Source organism: Scleropages formosus, chromosome 24 (assembly GCF_900964775.1).
Source record: "Scleropages formosus chromosome 24, fSclFor1.1, whole genome shotgun sequence".
NCBI lineage: Eukaryota > Metazoa > Chordata > Actinopteri > Osteoglossiformes > Osteoglossidae > Scleropages > Scleropages formosus.
In genome coordinates, this window is record NC_041829.1 from 21,109,563 (window position 1) to 21,132,522 (window position 22,960).

Here is a 22,960-nt window from a genome sequence, read left to right on the forward strand (position 1 = left end):
AATAAGCCCAATTTTACCATGTTATTACCCTTTGGAAATGCTGACATCAGGTGGTTATTTAGGAGTACTGCATATGAGAGCATCAGGGACTTTTTTTTTTTTTTTTTTTTTTTTTCCCCCCCCCCGTTTTCATAATTAAGCCAATTCAGTGGCAGTACTTTGCTTAAGGGTGCAAGATGTGGGACTCAAACCTGCAACTTGCCAAGTCCAAAGTCAAAAGCTGTACCCACTGCTCCTCCTTCTGAGCAGAAGGTTGTGTGTCCAAACTAAAATACCGAGGGACTAAGCATCAAGAAATGCTGCTGTTCTGGAGATGATGTGGCCCTCTGGGTGCCCAGTGAAGTGTTCAAGGGAAAAAGTGTCGCTGCTCCCAAAAAAAAACACCAGACTAACTGAACGCGAGGAAGGAGGGCAGTCATCTGTCCGGTGGAGATGGGGATGCCAAGGCTTTGTAGGGATATCAACTGAGCGTCTGAAGACTGTCGGGTGGCAGAAGCAAAGCTGAAGAAGGTGCTGAGGAAGGTACTGAAGGAGCTCCTCAAGAAGCAGAACCAAGAAGCTTCTGGCTCTAAGAAGGAGAGCTGGAGGAAACAGTTCATGAAGGAAACGGGAGGACTCGGAGGCCACTGCTCGCCACCAGGAGCTGTTCCAGGGTGGAAAGGGCAAAACGGCAAGGAGGGATGGTGTCGGCTGATGGATCTGCACTGGCAGTAGTGCAACAAGAAGTGGTGTTCAGCGGGAAACACCTCCACCTGTGTTTACTCCTCTGAGGATTGGGGCGCAACACCACTGGTGAATACCAGTTACGCAAAGTTTGTAGCATTTATCGCATCTCCACGTGTCTGAAGGGAACATCTGTTAAACCCTGAAGAGCAAAGTTTCTGTCCTGGACTCTGAACTGGTAACTTGTATCGTAAGTAACCTATCGTGAACCTGTGGCTGTCAGTGTTTTCTTGTTCACATGTCAGCACTGCATCACCATCGCAGTGCATCACCACTGAAAGTTTGGACAGAAACAGGAACAGTGAGCCACTTTTGATAATAAAAAACCTTTAATAATCAATTTTATGTATTTACAGATATCTACATTGGCTAACAATTCTTATAAATTAGAAATAAACATTTACACGCAGTTCCAAATTGTTCTCAAAATCCACCCTGATCATTTTGGTTATTTCGTTTTTGTGCTGTTCAATGTCATTAGGAAAAAAAAAAAAACTCGCCGCTGTCCTCGCTGAGGAGAGTCGTCTGTAAACACGTACGCAGCGCGTTCTTTGCACTCGACTCCCTCGTTGCCCCGATCAACAGATGTGCTGTTGGAGCCCATCAGTAAGACACGCTGTGACTCGAAGGAAAATGACGTTTAGGTGTCCTGTAATTGACCTCTGCTACACCCTGGATGGCAGTGACCAAAGCTGATTCTGAGCGAGGATTGTCAAAAACCATTCGGGCCCCGATCTCGGGCACTCGGGCACACGGGCACTTCCGCAGCCGTCGCTCAGATGGCAGAGCTCCCATCGTGCCCCAGAATGTGGCTGATGTTGTGGGCCGGTCGGTTCGGCTGCTTCCCTGAATCCGACGCTGACGTGTTAGTGAGGGGCAGCAGAGGCGACATGGGCATGGAGGAGCCATCGGCAGGCATCGCCGTGGCGATCTCTGGAAACAGAGAGGTTAGGTTGAAATTTGACAGGTGGGGGGTGATGCTCGAAGAATTAGCTATGGGCATCGGGGGCATTTCTGCGAGCAGGGGGAAACTGGCTTGAGCAAAGCCCACCGGGCGCGGGGGAGACAAAATAGACCCAAAGCGATTGTTGAGCGATGTGCCGCTCGCCTTGTCCGTGTTGGGGCTCGTGAACATCTGGTTGGGGAAGTACTGCAGCGGGATGTCGCTGGGTAGGCTAGGGTGGGCTGCGGGGGAGTACGAGGGGTAGAACGACGGCAAAGGATTCTGCGGCTCCACCGGAAGAATGGCTGGTGTGCGGGAGGCGCTGGGCTGAGTGACCGGGGGGATGAAGGAGGGGTTTGTGTTAATGGAAGGGCTGTTTTCAGGGATGAAGGAAAAGCCAAAGTTCTGTGTGAGGTGCTGCTCAGACACCAAATTGTCCCCCGTGACCTGCGGGCTGTCTGCCATGAAGCGCACGATGCTGCCTCGCCGCGAGTCGGCGGCCGCCTGCTGCCTTCCCAGCAGCCCCGCGCCCCCCGAAGGCAGGGGCAACGGCCCGTCCGGCTCGAAGGGAATGCCGGGGCGCAGAGTGCCCGAGCGCGCCCTGTCACCGGGGCGCAGCTTCCCGCCCTGGGCGTCCTGGCCGGGGTGGCGGGACCGCTGGCCGACTGAACTGAGAGGGCGGGAAGGGGTCGAGGTGGGGGCGTGTCCTGACTCGGCGCTGCTTAAAGAGGTGGGCGGGTGCAAGCCTATCCTTGCTCCTGGCCCTGCCAAGTGCATGTTTGCACTCATCTGAGGGTTGACGTGCCCTTTGTTCGTTTCGCCGAGCCGCATCGCGGGGGGCTTCTGCGTGGGGGCCACACTGGGGCTGGCAGCCTTGCCCTGCAGGTCCGCGCTCGAGTTGCCCGACACACAGTTGTATTCCATGCTGACGGGGGGACAACACTGCGCTGCCCTCTGGTGGCCGACCTGCTCCAAGTGCGGTGCCAGAAGGCTCTGCATGAAGCTCTGGTGACAGCTCTCCTGGTCTTCTTGGAGCCCCCCTCCCAGAGGCGCACTCTGGGACCCGGGATACGTCCCCCGTGGCTGTCTGTCACCCATGACGCCAGCGCCCATCCTGAACCCCTGTGTCTGCATGCCCCTGTGGGATGGCGGCCCAGATTTGGAGGCCATGTCGCCACCACGCGACACCTGAGCGTCGAAGCTTCCCAACTGGTGCTGCCCGGCAGCCAGGGCCTTGAAGGGGGCGCAATCCGAAACCCGCTGGATATCGGCTGATCCTTGGTGCTCCGGGGGAAGGCGGCCCTGCGGGTTGTGAGCGACGTTCCCTTTGCCCCTTGACGCATCCAGATAGGAACGTAGTTCCGACTGCTCCTGGGTGCTCCGTGGGACCTGAAGAGAGAGACCCATGTGCTGCTCGCCGCTGGACGAGGATTTGCCAATAAGAGCCTCGGCAGAATAGCTGGAGATGCGGTGACGGTCCTGGCGGGACGGCACGCAGGTGATGTCTGATGGCCGTGACGCAGCATTGCCTGTCTGGGGAGCGAGCTGCTGTTCCAGGTTCCTGGAGTTCATTATCCGCTGCATGGCACCGTGGCTCTGACCCGCCTGGCGCTCCTGCTGTTGCTGCTGCTGCTGCTGGTGCAGAAGGCTCTTCTCCTGATGGCGGCTCCCAAAGTGCTGTTGCTGGAGATGCTGTTGGAGATGCTGGTGCCGAGAGTGCGAGCTTTGCTGCTGATGTTGCTGATGCTGCTGCTGCTGCTGCTGCTGCTGCACTCCATTTTTCTCTACGTGATGTGGTTTCTGTGCAAGGCCAATCGGTGGTCCTTGTTGGCCTCCTCGCACCATTCCGCGCTTCTTCTGGATATGCTGATCCTGCTGCATTGCCCTCTGATGGAGGCTGTGAAGCTGCGTGGCATCGGGCTGTGTTAGGTGGTGCTGTAGCTGGTAGAGATGTTGCCTCTGGCCCTGGAGCTGTTGATCTTGGGACTGTTGCTGCTGCTGCTGTTGCTGTTGCTGTTGCTGCTGCTGCTGCTGCTGCTGTTGCTGCTTCAGGTAGGGGTTTCCCACCTGGTGGTGGTGGGTAGGCTGGGGGGTGCCATGTTGCGAGTGTCCCTGCTGCATTGGCTCTTGCTGGAGTGACGGAGGGCCACAGTGACCTTCTGTCTGCCTTAAGTCTGAGTTCATAAAGCTGTTTACAGGAAATAATGAGTTAAGACCATCAGGTTGGAGACCCCGTGTCACAGGAACAGAAGAGGTGGCTGAACTCGGGGGATGGTGGCTCGCCATCATCTGGACATGATCAGAAGGCACAACCTTCATTTCCATTCTTGCCACAGCGGTACCAGAACAGGGCTTTGGTCGCTTACTGACCGACACCATCATATCTTCTTGGGGCGGGCGCTTGGCCATATCCTTCATGCGGCGTTCGGCCCCAGTCCCTGCGGTCCTCATCAGAGCAGTCTTAAGGGGAGGCAATTCAGACAGTTGCCCAACACCAGAGCAAGGAGGGAGAAGAGAAGGGGGTTGTGTCATGGGCGTTACGGCTGGTGACGAAACAGACACTTGCTGAGGGAGGCTGGGAGAGCAAGGATAGGGTTGACAGGAACTCGCTGGCCTGATAAGGTTATTAATGCTGAGACTGCTTACGGTGGGGGACTGGGAAGACTGGGAATGGGACTGGGAAGACTGGGAGGACTGGGAATAAGAGACAGCTAGCAGCCCAGTGTGCGCTGTCTCTATAGACTGCTCTCTTATGCCGACCTGGGAGGGAGGTCTCACTGCCGACATATCTGGAAGTTTAGGCTGCTTCGGTTCAGCCGTGTCCCTCTCCTTGGTGTGAGAAGTCTGGTGAGGTTTGGCAACATCCCAGTCAGATGCAGGACCTGTGATGAGGCCCGAAACAAGGCCAGATGCAGGGCTCTCTATTCCACAGCTTCCCGGCCTCCGTCCAGGGCTGTCCTGTTCAAAAATGGCTCGGGCAGCCATAGCCAAGATCTCTGCCTGCTCAGTAGTGAAGGTGAATGTGCCAAAGGAACCCGCTGAAGCACTTACCCCGTGGCAGGGGGGAAGCATGGACGCTACAGAAAATCTTCGACTGCCACCTGAGCCAGCCAACATGGGGGAATCAGTCTGTCGGCTAGACATCAGCGACTGGCTAAGAGTATCGTGCTCCAGCGGGCAGACGTGCTGCGGAGAAGAGGAATCCTTCCTAGGGTGGGCATCCACCCTAGAAATGGCCTTCTCCACTGCCACACCAGATAGACTGTCTCCTCCAGCATCCCTTTCTTCTCCACTCGGATCATTTAGGCTCGGCTCCTCAAGGACTGATTTACTGTGGGGTGAGGAGAGGTTGGACAGAGTCGACTCTGTCTGGGAAATCAAGGTGAGAATAGAAGGGCTGCGCTTTGTGCATTCAGAGAAATGAGAGAGTGGAGCAGTAACAGTTGTGGTACAAGACTCAGAGTAGGGTAAAGGAGTACTAGACAAAGAGCCTGACAGGATGGGCGTCTGGTTGGTCAACAAAGAGTCCTTTGGGTTTTCAGGCTGGGAAGATGTTGCAAAGTCATCTATTGCAAAACTACCACTAGTTACTGTGGCCTTATTTGCTGTGGTGGGATTACCCACTGTGGAAGTGACACAGCAGACAGTGGGACTGTTTACTACAGAACTCGCTCCAGAACCTGCGGGGCGACTCACTGTGCAACCGGCACTAGTCACTGCAGGTGAACGTGCCGTAGAATTCACTCCGGAGACTGTGGGCAAACTCTCAGTGGAGCGGACGCCAGCAACTGCAGACGTACATACAGTGCAACCTGCTCCAGAGACCACCGGTGAGCTTACTGTGGAACTGACACTGGTGACTGTAGTCGTATCTACAAGTGAACTGACCGCAGAGGGTATGGGTGTGCTTGCTGTGGAACTGACACTCGTGACCGCAGATCCACATGCAGAGGAACTGACGTGAGAGACTGTGGGTCGGCTTACCGTGAGGCTGACACTAGACGGTGTCGACTGGCATACAGTGAAAGTGACACCGGAGGATACAGGACTACCTACAGTGGAACTAAGACTCACGCATGCCGATGGACAAAGGCCGGTTCTCTCCTCAGTAACACTGGAGACCGTGGGTTGTTCACTTGGTGTGGAACCAACATCGATGCTTTCGGGCTCAGACTGAATAAATCCCTCGCTGAGCAGCGGAGAAATTCCCAAGGACTTGGTGTCGGAGGAGGAAAGTTCTTGCAGAGCGGAAGCCGTCTGTACAAGGTGCCCCTTCTGCCCCTGTGCTTCAGCCTCTTGCGGAAGTAGCCCAGCAGCCGGTTTAGGGGCCATTTTTCTAGCTGTGATGCCCCTCTTGGTTGCAGAGCGCTTCTGTTTAGATTTTAATCCTGACGCTGTGCTCGGCGTTGTCATCAGAACCTTCACGGTGCCCCCCACCGGACACGATGCCATAGGGGCGGAGCTGGCAGAGGGAGCCGGCCTCACTGGCGAACTGCAGTTTCCTGCTGCTGTGGCGACTGGAAGAGGTGGCTGCGCTGGAGGATAAGACGGCGGCGCGATAGCAAGCTGCAGACTGCTTTGATTGGGCACATTTGCGATGCTCTGGTTGAGGTTGGCCAGGGCACCTAACGTATGCAAAGTGATGTTGGTACTGGGGTCTTCACTCGTTGTTGGCTGAATGATCTGGAGAGCACTCTTTGACGATGCCCCGGGAGGCGGCTTCACGGCCTGGAGGGCAAAAACCTGGCCGTTCACCGTGATGGTCTGGGGGGTCTGCACTGGACCAGATGGACTAGACACAGATGGACCCAGGGGCCGAGGCAAAATATGCACCAAGTGCTTCCCTCCTACAGTCTGCACATTAGTGGTGGAAGAAGCACAAGTGGAGGTGACGATCTGATGAGTCATTGGCACCGGCGCTTGCGCCACGTTAGCCTTTGCTTTCTGCTGTGGTGAAGTCTGATTTGCTGCTTGAATGATGACAATATGTTGACACGAACTCTGATTGGTCAGTCCTTCTCTGACAACCGCCTGGGGTGGGCAGGAATTCGCTGGCTGGAGAATGACCACTTTAGGGTTACTGGATGTTTGCGGTGCAGGTGCCCCGGCAGTGCTTCTCATCTGCAGCACCTGCATAGTTTGCAGCAGCGGTACAACGGTGGGTGGTGGCTGTAGAGGGACTTGGGCAGCTGGCTGACTTGGCGCTTGCGGTGGGGCAACTGAAGGGGGTGGAGTGGTCGGGATTTGAGCCGATGCCAGGACGGGCTGCACCGAAGGCTTAGGTCCCAGCGGACAAACAAAGGCTCCATGCAAGCTCTGTGCAGCAGTGCCGGCGGTATGTGTGGGAGCAGCAGCAGTAGGGAGGGTATGGCAAAAAGGCTGCACAGTGTTTCCACCCAGCTGGAGCGTGGTCCACGTGGTCTGTGTGCTTCCTGTGCTGCCAACTCGAAGTACGTGAGGGTCACTGCTTCCTCTGGGGGGCATTACGCTGGCCTGCTGCGTAACTGTGCACAGTGACCTAGGCTGTATTTCTAGGGAAGCTACAGAGGACAACTCTGAGCCCACTGTGCGCGCAGCTGACTCCTGGGAGGGCAGAGCTAGTGGCGAAGGCAAGGTGGACACGCTAAGTGGCTGCGTAGGAAGGGACGGAGCCCGGCTAGCCGTGGGTGTCAGGCCTGGTAAGGGTGTGGAGACCGGCGGTTGCTGAGCTGCGGCTGTGCTGGCTGCGCTGGCTGCAGCCAGGGAGCAAACGCTTGGTACGGCGATATAAGACACAGTGTGGGGAAGCTTGGGGATTGGCTGCACCTCGCCGGGGTGCTGCTCCACAGCCACGAGGCTTGGGGCAGAACCTGCGGGGGTAAGCAAAAGTTGGGCTGATGTGGAGGCAGGGCAATCCTGCACGTGAGCTTGGTTCGGGAAAAATTTGGGCCCTGTTCCCGGTGCAACGTTGCAGACAGGCTGGACGATGACAGGTTCCGCAGGCTGTTTCCCTGTGTCCAGCGCGAGGTTGGCTGTTACAGATTCATCTCCTGCAGGGCACAACACATTGCCGTTGGAGTAAACAATAATGCCATCCACCAAATGAGTGGGTGTGACTTTGGACACTCTGGCACGGCGCAGCTTTCCCTTCCAGTGGATAGTGGGGTCATCCAGGAAGTTGATGCCATTGGCTTTCAGCAATTCAATGTAATGAGAGCTCTCCTTCCGAAGCTCTTCCAGCTGTCGCCGCAACCGCCGAATCTCTTCCGCTAGAACACACACATACAACACGGTTAAACACGGTATCTGTGTCAATAGAGACTGAGAAAAATGAGCAATGCCAGTGTGTTCAGGCCCCACCGTGCTAATCTGAGGCCTCTTAAAAACAGTACACCTGTACCTCACGATGACCGATAAAGCTGCGTGTGAGATACTTATATACCTTAATACATACAATTCATCCAAGCTTTTTATTCTGTACAATGGCATTTCTGCTTCTTATTCACTGTACATTCTAACAGGGATTTTACGCTGTACAATAACTTGTTTGAGATGTTGCAGAACATATATAGACATTTTCTAAATTACTGTGGAAATGATGGACACTAGTGTACAAGTAGGGCTTGAACGCTCGCGCTTTCACGCCTTTATTAGAAAACACTGAACGGAGACAGTTTTTCAGCATAGTCACATTTCACCTCTAATAAAACCAACAACATATTTCCTACTATATCACAGTGACAATTTCAAACTATCGCAGCCATCACTTAAGATAAATACGGACTTAAATAGGAGACTCAGTACTGACTTTGAGAAACACTTGGCTTTACTTTATAGCTTTACCAGGTAGTATAGTTCTTATAGTCAGTTAATGTACAGCTAACCTTTTATCTATGTTACGGCTATGTCTCTTGATCCTTTGTTCAGCACCCTGCATCACTGTGTGAGAGCGCTCTATAAAAATAAATTGAATTGCACTGAAATTGTGATTAAACCTAAATCTTAACTCTTATAGTTTTGCATCATATAAAAACATTTTACAACTTGAATGCCCTTACAGTACTGTAAATAAAGCCTCAATCTAGCAATCAAATTAAGATCATCTAATGTGGAACATTCAGTAACAATGGCAGACAACATTTCTAATGGTACAAAGCCGCCGTGTACTTTGCAGAGTGAAAGACGTAGGCAGTGATCTTGCAAACTTTATGATATATAAAGAATAAACATCTGTGAGCTAAATAATCAAAAGGTCTCCTGAAATGCATTGCAAGAAGGCTTCAGAGAAATACAAATTGCAAAGAAAAAAATACAGGGATCCCTCAATTTATGAAATGAATCAATTCCTTGAAATGTTGTAGACGTTGACATTTCGGATGCCAAAAGCCTATTTCCCGTTATTTTCAGCAACTCATGCAAAAACCCCAAACAAATGATCTCAGTTATCAGCAGAACACTGTAAAGCACCACATCAACCCATGATGGCAGCATGATCGAAAACACATTTACACACTTTAGTTTACTGCTCCTACTTTTCTTTTTGATTGATAATTTCTCTGCAGGCTTAGCAATAAAGTAAACAGGGATCCACCGAGCACATGACGACTATTGTTTATATAATGATACTAAATGTGCATACGTGTCTGCATCTATGTCTCTTCATCTGTTGGTGCAATGTACTTTTGTTTACTCTGACTTGCACGTTGCTTTGGAGAAAAGTATCTACTAAATGAACAAATGTAAATGTCAGCAGCCCAGATGGCTCCGCTGGGCGGGAGGCAACAGTGGGGATTTTCGGGCAGGAACGGAGCGGTCTCCCTCTTTCCTGTTGAGCAGATCGTGGACAGCACTTGGGCAGAAGGCCCCTCCTTCTGGTAAGCCAGGATAGCTCGTGCATGCACCTGTGGGTTCTGAGTCCCCTGGCAAGGGCATTTATAACACACTGTAAATAAAAAAGGCCAGTAAAGAACCCTGCCCAGAGCTGGACCAAGGCATTTTGTTCTATTATTTTTATTTTATGCTAAAGTTTGTGTACGTTCCCCATCATATTACACCATGGACAAAGGTGAGAAATTATTATAAAATACTGTAGCACATTGGAAATGCCAGGTTCAGGGAGTGACCAGGCATGAGGCCATATGGTGTGGACTTTTTCAGAGAGTTTTATTAAAAACAAAAAATAAAGACATAAGAAAACACAAAACAGGAGCTTCCACTAGCAACCACATCAACAGTATTCTGAGCTCCAAGTGCAACTATGTGTGCTCTCCCATGTTTGCTTTAATTCTGAATATACCCCAGGGTTCTGAGCACCCAGGCCATAACTGGATTATTATACAAGATTGAGTGCATCTCCCGATTTTGAAAAATTTGGACTTAAAATTATTACATATTACCATTTCCCAACTGTTGAACTAAATCGGTACTAAACACAGGACCCCACTGGAGGAGACATGCCCTACAATTGTGCGATTAGTGGAAAAGTATGGTTACTGGGAGCACTCTGAGTTCCTAAAGATTACCAAAAATAAACTGTCATGCCCCCAGTGCCATCTTATTTATATTCATTTACTTAGCTGATGCTTTTCTCCAAAGCCTCTTATAATGTTAAGGTACTTACAATTGATCATTTACCCGTTTATACAGCTTGATAATTTTAACGGAGCAATTTAGAGTAAGTATCTTGCTCAGCAGTACAACAGCTGGTGGTGGGATTCAAGCCTGTGACCTTTGGGTTCAAAGGCAGCAGGTGAAACCACCAATCTAGATTTGAAAAGTGTCACAAAGAACGACAGGGCCTTTCCAGAGGTTTAATAACTAAAATTTATGTATGTAATGCGTCTTAAAACACATACAGGCATTCCCTCAATTTACGAAATTGACCTGGTATCTGGTCCTGAAAACCTATTTCCCATCATTTTAGACGGGAAACATAATAATGTGTTTCCAGCCCACCTGAAAACCACAACCCAGTTTTCCCAAATATGAGTACAACTGTAAAACACCAATATAACTATCAACCCACGATTTCAGCACAGTACCAAATATTAAGTACACTTTTCTCCAAAGCCACATACCTCAGAAAACAATACAAAATTAGTTTCTAAAAAACAACTTTCTACAACGGTGCACTGCAGCTAAAGTGCAAAAATATACGTAACAAACTATCAGCTGAACTTTTCCTGCTAATTGCTCTGCTGTCTCTGCCATCTCTCTCTCTCTCTCTCACACACACACACACACACACACACACACACACACACACACACACACCCCTCCCAATATGGCTGACAGACACCCCTACGGAACTGCATACACTTCCCATAATGCCACACTTTCTTAAAGCAACACTCTCACATTCCCAACACGCCAACAGACGGAAAGATCTGGATGCAGACATGCTCACCAGAGCACATTACTATTGCACTTCCACTTCACACTCCCAACATGTGACTTTCAAATTCTTTGGGCATGTGTTGCAGAAATTTTGTCGTACTGATTTTTGGCTCTGTACATCGAAAACTGGGTATCACAAGCCAAGAGCTATTGCACAAAAATTTGAATAAAGAGTTTGTAAACTGAGGGATGCCTGTACTACTCTGAAAGGATTCTTTTCTGTTAAGATACAAAAGTATGGAGCGAAAACTGAAATGCAGAGCTAACAGAAGTCAGCGAGCAGTCAGTCACTTAAGGAACAGAAAGAGACAGGGGAAATAAGACACGCTGTACACACCCACACACAGGTACAATGACGCACATACCCTGCACCTTGTCTCCGCCATTCAGTAACAGCGTGTCATTCTGCTGCTTGAGCTCTGTGATGTAGTGGAACGCCTGATCAAGAATCATGTTCTTACTCTGAAACAGGCAGCAGGCATTATTCCAAACGGATACACAGAACACCAGTGGTCAATTTCAAACTTGTTCAGTGGAAAGACAAAGGGGATTAGTCTACATCGGTCTGCGATAATAACCCAGGTGTCCTCTGTGTGCCTGGTATTAATACGAACCACTGTGAGAACTGGCGCTCGGGCTGAAAAGGCCGTACCTGTTTCAGGGCCTGGGAGCAGGGAAGGAGCTCTCCAATTCGGTTGATACCGGCATTGATCTTTTTCTTTCTATGTCTCTCAACTTCCGAGGGAGGAGAAAGAAACAAATTGTGTGCTTATTAGAAAAGTAGTGACAAACTCAGCGTTTAAATATTACACAGTGAGTGGCACGAGAATTGCTCCAACTTTTAAGTCTATGAAACACAAGCTGGTCACAGTCTGCTGCAGGGCACCCCAAGCAGGACTCGAACCCCAGACCCAACGGAGAATGGACTCCGGCCAAACCTGCTGCGCCACTGCACCCCCCCCACTTACTTTTACTTTATCATAAAATAGCAAACATTTAGAGGACAAAAAAAAAAAAAAAAACTATGAATGACCTGCTCTATTCAGGTTCGTGTAAAACGTGAACTTTCATGCTGCTCTATCATGGATCTTTTCCAGTCGTCATCTTCACAAATCCACATGCAAAGATGTTACACCTTTTCAAATAAGTGCTGTTACATGGCAAACTGGAATTTAGTGATTAGGGATTTAGTTCTGTTACATTACATTATTTTTCTAGCATGCTAAAGTGAGGTGCTTAAAAAAATAAATAAATCGATGAAAATCTCTGCTCCAGTCAAGTTGTTCCCATTAAATAAGAAATCAAGCTCTGTCACACATGCTACTGCATGCCTTTGGACTGGGGGAGGAAACCAGAGCGCCTGGAGGAAACCCACACCCAAAGAGCCCAGGAGCTGTGAGGCAGCAGTGCTACCCCGTGTGCCACTGTGTCACAAAATGGACGAGACGTATATTGTACATGAGTAAACGTCACACTGGCGCTATGAAATCCTTGTTTAATTAAAAACACATTTTCCTTTAACAGCAAAATAATGTTGTTTAGAGGACTGTTTGTGAACAAAATACGAAATAAGAGCTGTGGGGTGGAAAACTTTATGGGCGGCGCTGACATGTACAGAAGTGCGACACCTGGTCAGGTAAGCCTTACAGGTACAGGTCAGCGCAAATGTCAGGAGATCAGCATTGTCATAATGCTGAGTTATACATGTTTGCACTAATAATAACACAGAAGTGTAACAGTCTGAAAGAGTAACATGATTAGGCCATTTGAGGACAAACATTTTACAGGTTCTGATCAGCGTAACCCACCTGCATTGTGCGTTTCTTTGTTTTTCTTCCTGTTAGAAAAGAGAGAGTAAAACAAACCATGTCGATGAGCACAAAGTTCCATGGAAGAGCAACACCTTCTTGTCTACATCTCTCTTTCTAGAATCTGGAGGCAACGGTTTCATGGGTTTTTACATTTCTGTTTTACTCTCAGCTGGGAATTACACTGAGCAGAACATAAATCTTGCTGTTTTTATACATAATACACTTCCGTGATGCCAAGCAAGTGGGTTAACATATCTGGATAGGAAAAGAGGACTCACCGCTGTGGTTTATGGGGACGGGTCTGATTCTCTGTCATCTCTGGCATGCTAGCACACGATCTTTGTCTGTACAGTGCAAACACACTCAGACACACACATCTGCTACTTGCAAACATACAGAATGAAATGCAGAAAGATGCAAGAACTTGCATTCGCCTACATGTACAGGTCATTTCAGCTGGAATCTACAAAGACACACACATTCTCGAGGAGCTCAGCAACTACACCGACATGAATGACGTTTAGGGGCCAATTCCGCACCCGCTTCCTCGGCGTTCACCTCTACGTTATAGTAGACGTATCATTACATACCTCTGGAATACCTTGGATAATGTTGAGGTAATGATCAGTAAATGCATATTGCACACATTTAATCTTAAATGTTTATGTTTTTTCTACACTTCTAGTTTCATTTGCAGAATTAAAAAAACAGCCTTAGCTGGAGATACATTGAAGGAACTGAACACCACACCTGAAACCCCCTTCTTGCCGACGCTAGTGTCAGACGCCTTGGCTGGAGGGATTGTTTCAGCATATCATCATCATCATCATCATCGTCATCGTCGTCAACAACAGCTCACCCACCATTTATCCACAGGTCACTCCAGGGGGGAAGGAAATGTTCGTCTGAAAATCCTGGTCACCATGACCAATTAGCACAAATGCAGAACCCATCATCATGAACCTGTAATCAAGCGGAGCCATAAGAGAGACAAAGAAATACTACGGACTTAGAGAGACCCTATAAATAGCATATGGACTACAGCATTTCCTACAGATAGAGGTAGCTGGTAATGCGGTGTTAAGGCCACTGTCTTCAGACCCAAAGGTTGTTAGCTCAGATCTCACCTACTGCTGTAGTACCCTTGAGCAAGATACTTACCCTAAACCGCTCCAGTAAAATTACCCAGCTATGTAAGCAGTTGTAAGTAGACTACCACTGTATGTGTAATGTAAATGTTTATTAAAAACAAAAAAAGTGATTATTTAGCTAAACCTTTGTTCAGCTACTCGCGTGATGAACGTTGGTTCATGTGGCGGAAAGAAATTAACTAACTGTACTTTAGAATCACATGTCTGTATCTAAGTTTCTCTTTCTCCTAATATAATGAACACAATGTATCTTCTACGAGAGGTTCGTCGCTTTGGAGAAAAGCATCTGCTAAATGAATACATGCACTTTGCTATATATATAGTATAGTATGTGGTAGGTAACAAACTAGGTTTGCTTGAGACAAGTTTCATGTCTGCAGCCATGTCTCCCTCTCTTAATGTAATCCATAAATTGTACTTTTGCTGAGATGTACGTCGCTTTGGACAAAAGCGTCTGCTAAATGAATAACTGTAAATGTATATCTAGCTGGTGAACTTGTACTAAATGGGATCTAAACAGTATATAGTACAGTAATTATTGCAAGTCTGCTGAAGCGATGAACGTAAATCTCTCAGTGCTCAGCTGTTGGGCCAAAATCCACATTTGATCCCTGTCACTGAGAAATAATACCTTATGAACAGAAGTATTGTACTGAATAAAACTCCTCCAAAGGGTGCATCTTTGTAACTCGAATGGGTGTACCTTGGGCTATGACTGTATTTTGGGGGAGATGCTCTTGAGCATTATTCCGATTTACACTGGATACCTGGACATTTAGGTAATATAAAAGCACAAAAAGCTATAAAAGTGGCACCTTCACTATGAATGGCATGATTTCTGGGTGATTTGAGCCCAAATAACTTTTGTTGCTCTACCTACCGTGTAATTATGCGATCAGCACTATTCACACACACTGTCTGAAACCGCTTGTCCCATATGGGGTCACGGTGAACCGGAGCCTAACCCGGCAACACAGGGCATAAGGCCGGAGGGGGAGGGGACACGCCCGGGACGGGACGCCGGTCCATCGCAAGGCACCCCAAGCGGGACTCGAACCTCAGACCCGCCAGAGAGCGGGACCCGGCCAAACCCGCTGCGCCACCGTGCCCCCCCCCAGCACTACTTGGTGATAACTTCCTCTGGACTGAATTTGGGTAACGCTAATTCACAAAACCATGCAAATTGGAAGTGGCTAAATACGGCATACAACAGCCTCAAGAAAAATGTACAGTAATAGACTTATTATAGGAAAAACTGAAAGGCGGATAAACAAAAAAAAGTGAAAGAAAATGTGTTCCACCTCATAACTGGGCCTTCCGTTCAGCTCCAGCTCAGGCCAGAAAGTGAAATAGTGGTATAAACAGGTACTTGTTCTTTACTGCACTCAATGTATAATTGTATTGTATTGTTCTCTTGGAGAAAAGCATCTGCTAAATTAATAAATGCCTATAGGAACACAATGTTTAGGTAAAAACTTTACCTGGCTTGAAAACCTCAAAGCTGTGTAAACAACAGTGAGTATACTATAGCTGTCATTTATTTACTGCGAGCCTCCAGTGTAACGTACCACAGTACAGAGTGTACGGCCCTTAACTTGTTACAGTGCAGCATTAGGTGAAAATGAGGTAACTGTGTGTGGAATCGGAGTAAAAAATCCGAGAACAAGTTTCAGTTTGTTCATCACGACTCTCCGTCCATTTGTCCCAATGGAATGGATTCGAACACGAGACGAAGCGCTGGAATAGCCGGAGCCCCGCGGCTACAGAGTCGTCCGAGAGGGCTGAGCTGAGCTGAGGGCTAAGATGAGGGCTACTGGACATTTACCATGGTACGGTACTATGCTATATGGCCCGGCTTTCGCCACTTGAGTTTGAGGAGAGCGTCTTCACACACCACAGACACAGAGTTTTTTTTCCTGGAGGAGCCGCGCGGGAACCGATCGATTCGATCCCGCCTCGACCTCGCGCTCAGACTAAGTGCCGGCGGGAAAAGCGCGAGCACGAGGAGCGTGCGAGCAGCAGCGGGTCCGGCGAGATCAGACACTCGCGGACCCCCCACCGCGCTGCCCTCTCGCGCCTTTTTGTCACCCGCCGTAAGGCGAGAGAACAAAGCAGCAGCAGAGCAGAGCAGCAGCGGAGCAGAGCAGCAGCAGAGCAGAGCAGCAGGTCCGGGGGAGGAGGAGGAGGGACTCAGGGACTCAGGGACTCAGGGACTGCCGACCGACCCCCCCCCTCCCCGTGACCGTCCACGGCACAGCCCGCCGCAGTCAGTGACAGTCACAGTGAGTCAGTCCACGACGTTCCGTTAGCTGCGTTACGAGCCGCGCAGCTCAGCAGCTCAGCAGTTCAGCAGCCAGCAGCAGCAGCAGCAGCAGTCAGTCAGTCAGTCAGTGACAGTCAGTCAGTAGCAATTTAGCTACTAGCTAGTAGTTAGAGAGAAAAGAAAAGAACCGTAACGCGACGGAGTGTCGTGCGCATTCGTGCACAGCGGGCAAGTGAACGAAATGTAAGCCGCACTAACCTGCTTGCTGCACATTTTCACATCGCGTCCCTGTCAAAACTTTGGTTTTCCTTGGCGATCAACTCTCTCAACCTACACACATTTCTGCGAGGGGTGTAAAGGGGCGGGATCATGGAAAAAGGGGTCCAATCCCTGCGAGGAGGAACGAGCGAACCCCCCCCAAAGAAAGCCGTGGAGCGTGAGTGTGGAATCGAAAATTGCGTTTTTTCATGAAAATGACGTAAATGATTGACGTTACAAGATGGCAAATGAAGCCTCTCAATTTTTTTTATCGCAACAAGTTTAGACCAATAGACGCATTGTGTAGCATAGGATAGGTTGAGATTTATAGGAAGTGTTAAAGAGACGATTCTTTTCTTAAAGGGAAATACACACAAAAAATTCTGCTAGTATGGCAAGCCATTGCAAGACAACACTCTACTCTGCTAGATGGGATCTTTGACAATCACAATGTACTGCATAATTAACGGAGACCAGCTTGAATGGAAACATGGAATACATTGTTACATTTTCTTTTGAAAAGAGCTAATGCATTTCACAAGGAAGTTAAGGCTGCACATCAATATTAGCCATTTATTTATGTGGAACTTGTGCTCAAAAAGATATTCCCACATACTGCCTGAACCCGCTTGTCCCAAGTGGAGTCACGGCGAACCGGAGCCTAACCCGGCAACACAGGGCGCAAGGCTGGAGGGGACACAGCCAGGATAGGACACCAGTCCGTCACAAGGCAACCCAACCCGTACTCGAACCCCAGACCCACTAGAGAGCCACCGCACCCCCCAAAAGATAGTCCATTTGAGTGAAAATTTGGAAGTTCATCCCTCAAAGAATGGTCACCCTATACACAAATTGTATTGTCATAAGCAGCCTCACTGCTCTGGCCCCTGGGTGCCATAATCCAGGTGAATCAAGGTGCTTCTTGAAGCGAACGTGAGGAAAGGCTATAGCTAGACCCTATAAGCACAGGAACGTTGACAACGGGTCATCATGGGGCTATTGGAGCCTGCTTTGGGAAGAGTGCGAAGACATGTTTACAGCTGCATGCAATCATCTCCCAATACACACGTGAAATTTGACAATATAATCATTGCAGTGATATGTATTCTGTTACCCAAAGGAAGAATCCATCAGGACCCTGTAAAGTGTTTTTTTTCCATACCTGTGACAAACCAGGGCTTTTTCTCTAATACTGGAACACTGCGCCTTCGAAATGGCATCTGTTTTCAAAAGAGCAGACAACTGCCACAACTTGTTCAGCAGTTGAAGCGTTACACATACTGAGTACATAACGTTGTAGAAAAGCATGCGATACTACATGAAAGAAATGCAGACAACCATCTAATGTAATGCAAATAGTACTCTTTTATTTTGAAGTTAAAAAGTCTTGTAATATACAGCTCCAGAAAAAGATAAAATTTTTCAAAGAGAGGAACAGGGAAAAAAAAAAAATTAAAAAAAATAATCATGCTTTCCTGACAGAGGGAAGGGCAAAACAACCCTGCACAAGGGTGCCTGGGCTGCAGGGGTTCTCCCAGGAGTGATCCAAAGGGTGGTTCTGACACAGGGATCCACCAAACAAAAACGTATGCACTTTTGTACACATTCACACACAGCAGGACAATCTGATATTGTACCTTATTTCCCATGTGCTGTATTCTGGAGAACTCTACTGTTCAGATGATTCAATTAATAGTTCCAATGGTAAAACTGATGATGGGGCAGCAGTGACTGGCGCATGTACATTTTAATTCTTCGATATGACCGTCTTTCACCTTCAGTGTTGTCGCAGTAGTAGTTGGTTAAGGCTCAACCTAAAGCGATCATTTTAACGATACAGGAATTGATTTAACATTTCCTTGTTCTCCCTTCACTTAAGTTCCATTCCCACCCCTCCCAATAAATGGATCGTTCAAAACCCAACATTCAACCACACCAAAGAGAACCCCAAATGACCCAATATTTTAAAAACTAACTGGGCTAATTAAATAAGTCAAGAAATAGAGACATTCAGAAACTAAGTGTGGGGAGTCAAGCTTTAAGGGCCGCGGATGGGTTTCCACGGTATCGCCTTTCCTCTCCCCTCCAACCCCGAACCGTTCTACCTCCCGACGCAGTGGGGGCACTGTCCTCGCACAGCTCTCTGGATCTGTACCACAGCTGGCCAGCAAGGCTCGTGCTGCAGGCAGACGTCACATCGGAGCACGAAGCCCGCACAATGGATATCATGAGAATGGAGTCACAGAAATCAGTGCAATTGTCCCTTGGTTGCCATGGTGAGGGGGCAGAGCTCTGCCTTTTGAGCGTTGCGCTGAGGTCACATGTTCGACATCGTTTGGCAACGGTTTCAGTTTAGTAACGACAATGTCTCCCCTTACTTTAATGACCGATTGAAACAACTGAAAACACAAAACAGGCACAATCTGCAAAAACAGAAACCTTCACCGGGTCAGAAGAGTCAGCAGCTTTAAACACCTCCCACTGGAGCACTTCTGGATTCTCAAACTTGTTTACAAATCTCTAAATGGGGGGGGCGGGGGTTAAACGAAACTGCAACATTATAAGGACTCCTTTTCGCAAAATAGAACGCAGCCATTTTTTTTGAGTATTGGTTTTCTCTTAAATGTCCTTTGAAGGAAAGTGGTAAATCTATGATCCGGACCATTGTTGTGGGGTCACAGGGCACTTGTCACTGTTCCGTTTTGGTCAGGGCGCAGCGCTGTCAGTGCTCTGTCTGGAGGACGGGCCGTGCTATGGTGCAGCCACTAATTGGTTTTCTGGAGCTCTCCTCCAGGCGGTGCACACGGCCCACTCAGGTTCTTCTGCAGAACATGGGCGTCTGCCGGCTCTATTCTTTTGTAGTAGTTCTTCTTTGTCTCGATGATCTCAAAGCCAAACTTCTGGTAGAAGTCGATGGCGGACTCATTGCTGATCTGGACGTGGCTGCAGAACAGGAACAGACAAAACGTGACTGCAATGGTCATGCAGGAGTAAACAGAGGGGCCAAGTGCACAGGCCACCAAGTGCTTCTTTGACACAAAAGATCAGAACTACACTCTCCAAATACAATACACAACTGACCCCTTTTTTTTTTTTTTTTTAATGTATAAACTTTCAGCAGCCAGCACAGGAGTCATGGAAACTGGGTGTCAAAGCCTGGAATTCTTACCTGATTGCACAGGTGATACAGAGAAAGCTACATAACACGTACAGGGGAACAAGGGAGGCCTGAGGTACAGTGTCGAATAATGACACACATAAAAAAACCCTACGGTTCATTGAACACAGGTAGAACAGAAATCCTTGCTGAGATCAGCCTCAAAATGTAATTTCCTTTGGAGCACTCAAAATTCAACCAGCTGCTTTGAGACATCTTAGCGCTTCAATTTGGTGCTTACATGTCACATTAGTTTGAATTGGTCTTGAAAATGTCAAACTCGACTCCAATATTTACACCTACAGAAACAGTTCTTACAGATAGATATTGTCAAAGGTCCCATCCTTCTCGCAGATGTTTAGCACGTGGTTCAGCATCCTAGTCCCTGCAAACAGACACCAGGACACTGCTCATTGTATAGAAGATGCACTTTTGCGGACACCCACCTAGGAGGGGGTCTCCCCTCCTACAGTGAAAAGGTGAGCATCCTTCCTTCAGCTGTTCTCAACAACAGCTTTACTGATTTACAGGCACACCTCTACACTTATGAGCTGAAGTCTGTGGTTTAAGGCAGCCTCAGTTGACAAGATGTCATCAACACTGACAACGGGGCTATAGGGCCGATTACAAATGCAAGACACCTTACACGAACAGACGAGAGAGAGAGAGAGAGAGAGAGAGAGAGAGAGAGAGAGAGAGAGAGAGAGAGAGAGAGAGAGAGAGAGAGAGAGAGAGAGAGAGAGAGAGAGAGAGAGAGAGAGAGAGAGGTGTAAAATCTCACCTATGCCCAGTCTGCGGTACGGGGCTAGGCAGCCCAGGGTCATGATGTAGAGTCGCTTCTGGTTCTGAGAGTGATCTACACGGCAGCACACTGCCCCCACTGCAATGTCGTTGAAGTAGGCTGCCACAGAGAAGTCAGAGGTCAGCTGTGCCACAATACCAACCTGCAGCAACTGAGGGCTATTGCGACCCCAGCGCGGTTCGAAGAACGGCGTGGCTGTGGCCGGGCGCAACGCCTTCTCACCTAGTTTGGCCAGCTCTCCCACCTCCAGCACGTCCTTGTAGAACTTGTCGTTGTAGCTGACAGGGAAAATCACCTGGTTGAGCCGCTTCAGCTGCTTGATGTTGTGGGGCGTCACGTCGCCCAGCTCAATCCGGCTGCTGGAACAGAAGAACACTGCTCAACTGGGCGTGCGCACGCACCCAGGCTCTTTAGGTACGGTGCAGCGCCGTCACCTACGGCCTCCGTCTCCTTCACTTCCGAAAAGCCATGAGGAATCAGAGGAGGTCAGCACCGAGAAGGACTAATGTCAGGAGGTGGAACTGGAGCACAAACTAGTGACGAGTACCGTCTACAAATGCAGCCAGCACACACTTGTAACCGGCACGCGTGTCGATCAAGTTAAACTTCGGAGAAGTTGCACGTGACGCTCAAGAACCACAACTGCGGTAACTTCACAGTTAAAGGCGGTGCAACGTTTGGAGAGGCTCAAGGCGTGTCAGAAAACGTTTGTTCGCTTCTCCGTGCGACTGAGTCGCTCTGCGACACCGAGTGCCGCCGACCAAGCGGCCGAGGTATTTATAGAACAAGAGGGGATAGATATGAAACCCCCTCCATGACAGCTGCTGGTCACATGGCATCAGAGGCCATGTCTTGCCATCATTTGACTCTTTTGGACACACGTGATGCGTTTTCAGAGCGTAGGAAAGACCAGAAGAGATGCTTAGAGCAACTAAGATTCGCCGCACGTGGGCCCGTAGACTTCGAAAGAGAGACTTGAGTCAACTTTAAAGTTACTGCGGCAGCAGGTGAGGAGCGAAGGGAGGCTGTTGGGCGCAGGATCCGACTTCCACACACGCAGAGCCACGCAAAGTGGGTTCAGCACCAACACACAGCTGGGTGCCTTCAGCTTCGGGTCCTACAGGCACAATCAATGTGAGAAGCCTCAGAAGGCAGGGCCGTTTTTACTACTCGCGGGCAGGGGCGGGAAACGCTCAGCTTCCAACCGACGGGCTCCACGCTCCTCTTGCACGCGGCAGCTCGGACACATGATTGTCACTGTCACTGTGCCCGCTGCTCTGTCTGTGAGTGTCGCGTGGGAAACGCGCGAGCGCAAACCAACTTTCGCCTCCACTGAGTCCTGCGGCGCCTGGCGACACACACACACACACACACACACACACACACACACACCGACCGCTCGCTCGCAATGAAGCAGGACGTTGAAGAACAACAAGTCAAGTGCCGCCAACAACGAACATGTGACTCGACCCCCCGCCACGAGGCACCAAAGCGCGGGCTAAGTGACGGACACCGGACCGGGAGAGGAGAGCGTGCCGTGCCGTTCCGCTCCGCTCCGCGCTGACCCCCCACCTGAAGCCCAGCGCTCCGCAAGCGAGCGGCACAATCTCCTCCCCCCTCGCCTCGTCCTAAAAAAAAAAAAAAAGAAAAAAAAAAAGACAAGGAAAACTTTACTCGTGCGGCTGTGACCCCGTCTCGCGGCGACGCTACTCACCCCTTCATGTCGAACGCGAGCGGTTTCCCGGTCGAGGTGCGAGTGAAGTCTCGAGGCGGAGGAACTGGCAGCGAGTTTGGGTTAGGTTCGAGTCCCGCTGTACCCTCCACATGGAGCGACCAGCCAGCGCGCTGCCTCGGCGGCTCGAGCGCAGCGTGACCTCTGACCTCGCACGCGTCGCACCCTCTTTATCGCACTCAAGCCCAAAACAAGCGCCACGTTTTCCAGCGCGAGAACACATTCAATTCCGTGTCGTCGCGACTGAGGCGGACAAGAAAAAGCGCGCGGATTAATGATATTTTCGGTTCCAATGAGGACGTGAACTTTGACACCGAGGTTGAATTCTATTATGTCTTAATTTGATGATGTTTCCGCGAATTCATTTGGTGTCTATCTTAAATATTTACCGAGAACCGCGTTGTACAGGCCAGATAATAAAAACTGACCAGATTTTAAAAAACAAAGTAGTAACGTGAAGTTGACGTCACTGCGTCATGTGACAGTCGTGTTGAGCAATTGTGATAAAAATAAGAAAAATAAACGCAAAAATGTTAATCTGAGAGCATCGTGAGAGTTTCAGTCTAACTGCATGCATACATTCTCTCTGATAAATGCACTGTTAATGTTAGCGGATTATCTTAAATCATTTTCGCTAAGTGCAACGTTTGTAGTGTTACTTCTCAATATTACTGTGCATTTTACGTTTCGCACTAATACCACACGACTTTCAAAGGGTTATTTCAGGGCTTAAATCATTAGAAAC

The 22,960-nt window shown here is 49.1% G+C and overlaps 2 protein-coding genes across 5 annotated transcripts; both read right to left on the reverse strand.

Annotated features, from left to right (window-relative positions):
- Positions 1 to 1,099: 1,099 nt before the first annotated feature.
- On the reverse strand, positions 1,100 to 16,624 carry usf3 (upstream transcription factor family member 3). 3 transcript variants are annotated; one of them, XM_029248704.1, is made up of 7 exons: positions 16,525 to 16,624; positions 13,716 to 13,815; positions 13,131 to 13,196; positions 12,850 to 12,878; positions 11,694 to 11,776; positions 11,407 to 11,503; positions 1,100 to 7,914 (listed from the first exon to the last, which is right to left on the reverse strand). In XM_029248704.1, exons 3-7 carry the CDS (start codon positions 13,175 to 13,177, stop codon positions 1,499 to 1,501), a joined length of 6,672 nt encoding a protein of 2,223 aa, XP_029104537.1. In that variant the 5' UTR covers positions 13,178 to 13,196; positions 13,716 to 13,815; positions 16,525 to 16,624; the 3' UTR covers positions 1,100 to 1,498. The 3 variants fall into 3 exon arrangements, with proteins under 3 accessions (XP_029104537.1, XP_029104538.1, XP_029104536.1); XM_029248705.1 differs by lacking the exons at positions 13,716 to 13,815; positions 16,525 to 16,624 and adding an exon at positions 13,603 to 13,701; XM_029248703.1 differs by lacking the exons at positions 13,716 to 13,815; positions 16,525 to 16,624 and having other exon boundaries at positions 13,131 to 13,584.
- A 1,557-nt stretch (positions 16,625 to 18,181) lies between these two features.
- Positions 18,182 to 22,661, reverse strand: naa50 (N-alpha-acetyltransferase 50, NatE catalytic subunit). 2 transcript variants are annotated; one of them, XM_018760840.2, is made up of 5 exons: positions 22,198 to 22,661; positions 20,706 to 20,839; positions 20,463 to 20,582; positions 20,000 to 20,066; positions 18,182 to 19,467 (listed from the first exon to the last, which is right to left on the reverse strand). In XM_018760840.2, exons 1-5 carry the CDS (start codon positions 22,203 to 22,205, stop codon positions 19,290 to 19,292), a joined length of 507 nt encoding a protein of 168 aa, XP_018616356.1. In that variant the 5' UTR covers positions 22,206 to 22,661; the 3' UTR covers positions 18,182 to 19,289. The 2 variants fall into 2 exon arrangements, with proteins under 2 accessions (XP_018616356.1, XP_018616355.1); XM_018760839.2 differs by having other exon boundaries at positions 20,706 to 20,842; positions 22,198 to 22,654.
- Positions 22,662 to 22,960: the final 299 nt, after the last annotated feature.

Bases quoted from the DNA above. Each gene is read 5' to 3' on its own strand.
- usf3 (XM_029248703.1), bottom strand. From the start codon at position 13,303: ATGACCTGTACATGTAGGCGAATGCAAGTTCTTGCATCTTTCTGCATT. The intron at 12,879-13,130 runs GTGAGTCCTCTT...CTTTTCTAACAG, and splicing joins CGTCCCCATAAACCACAGCG to GAAGAAAAACAAAGAAACGC. The intron at 11,777-12,849 runs GTGGGTTACGCT...CTCCCTCGGAAG, and splicing joins CAAAGAAACGCACAATGCAG to TTGAGAGACATAGAAAGAAA.
- naa50 (XM_018760839.2), bottom strand. The intron at 20,583-20,705 runs GTGAGAAGGCGT...TCTCTGTGGCAG, and splicing joins GGGAGAGCTGGCCAAACTAG to CCTACTTCAACGACATTGCA. The intron at 19,468-19,999 runs GTAAGAACTGTT...CCTGTTCTGCAG, and splicing joins ACCTTTGACAATATCTATCT to CCACGTCCAGATCAGCAATG.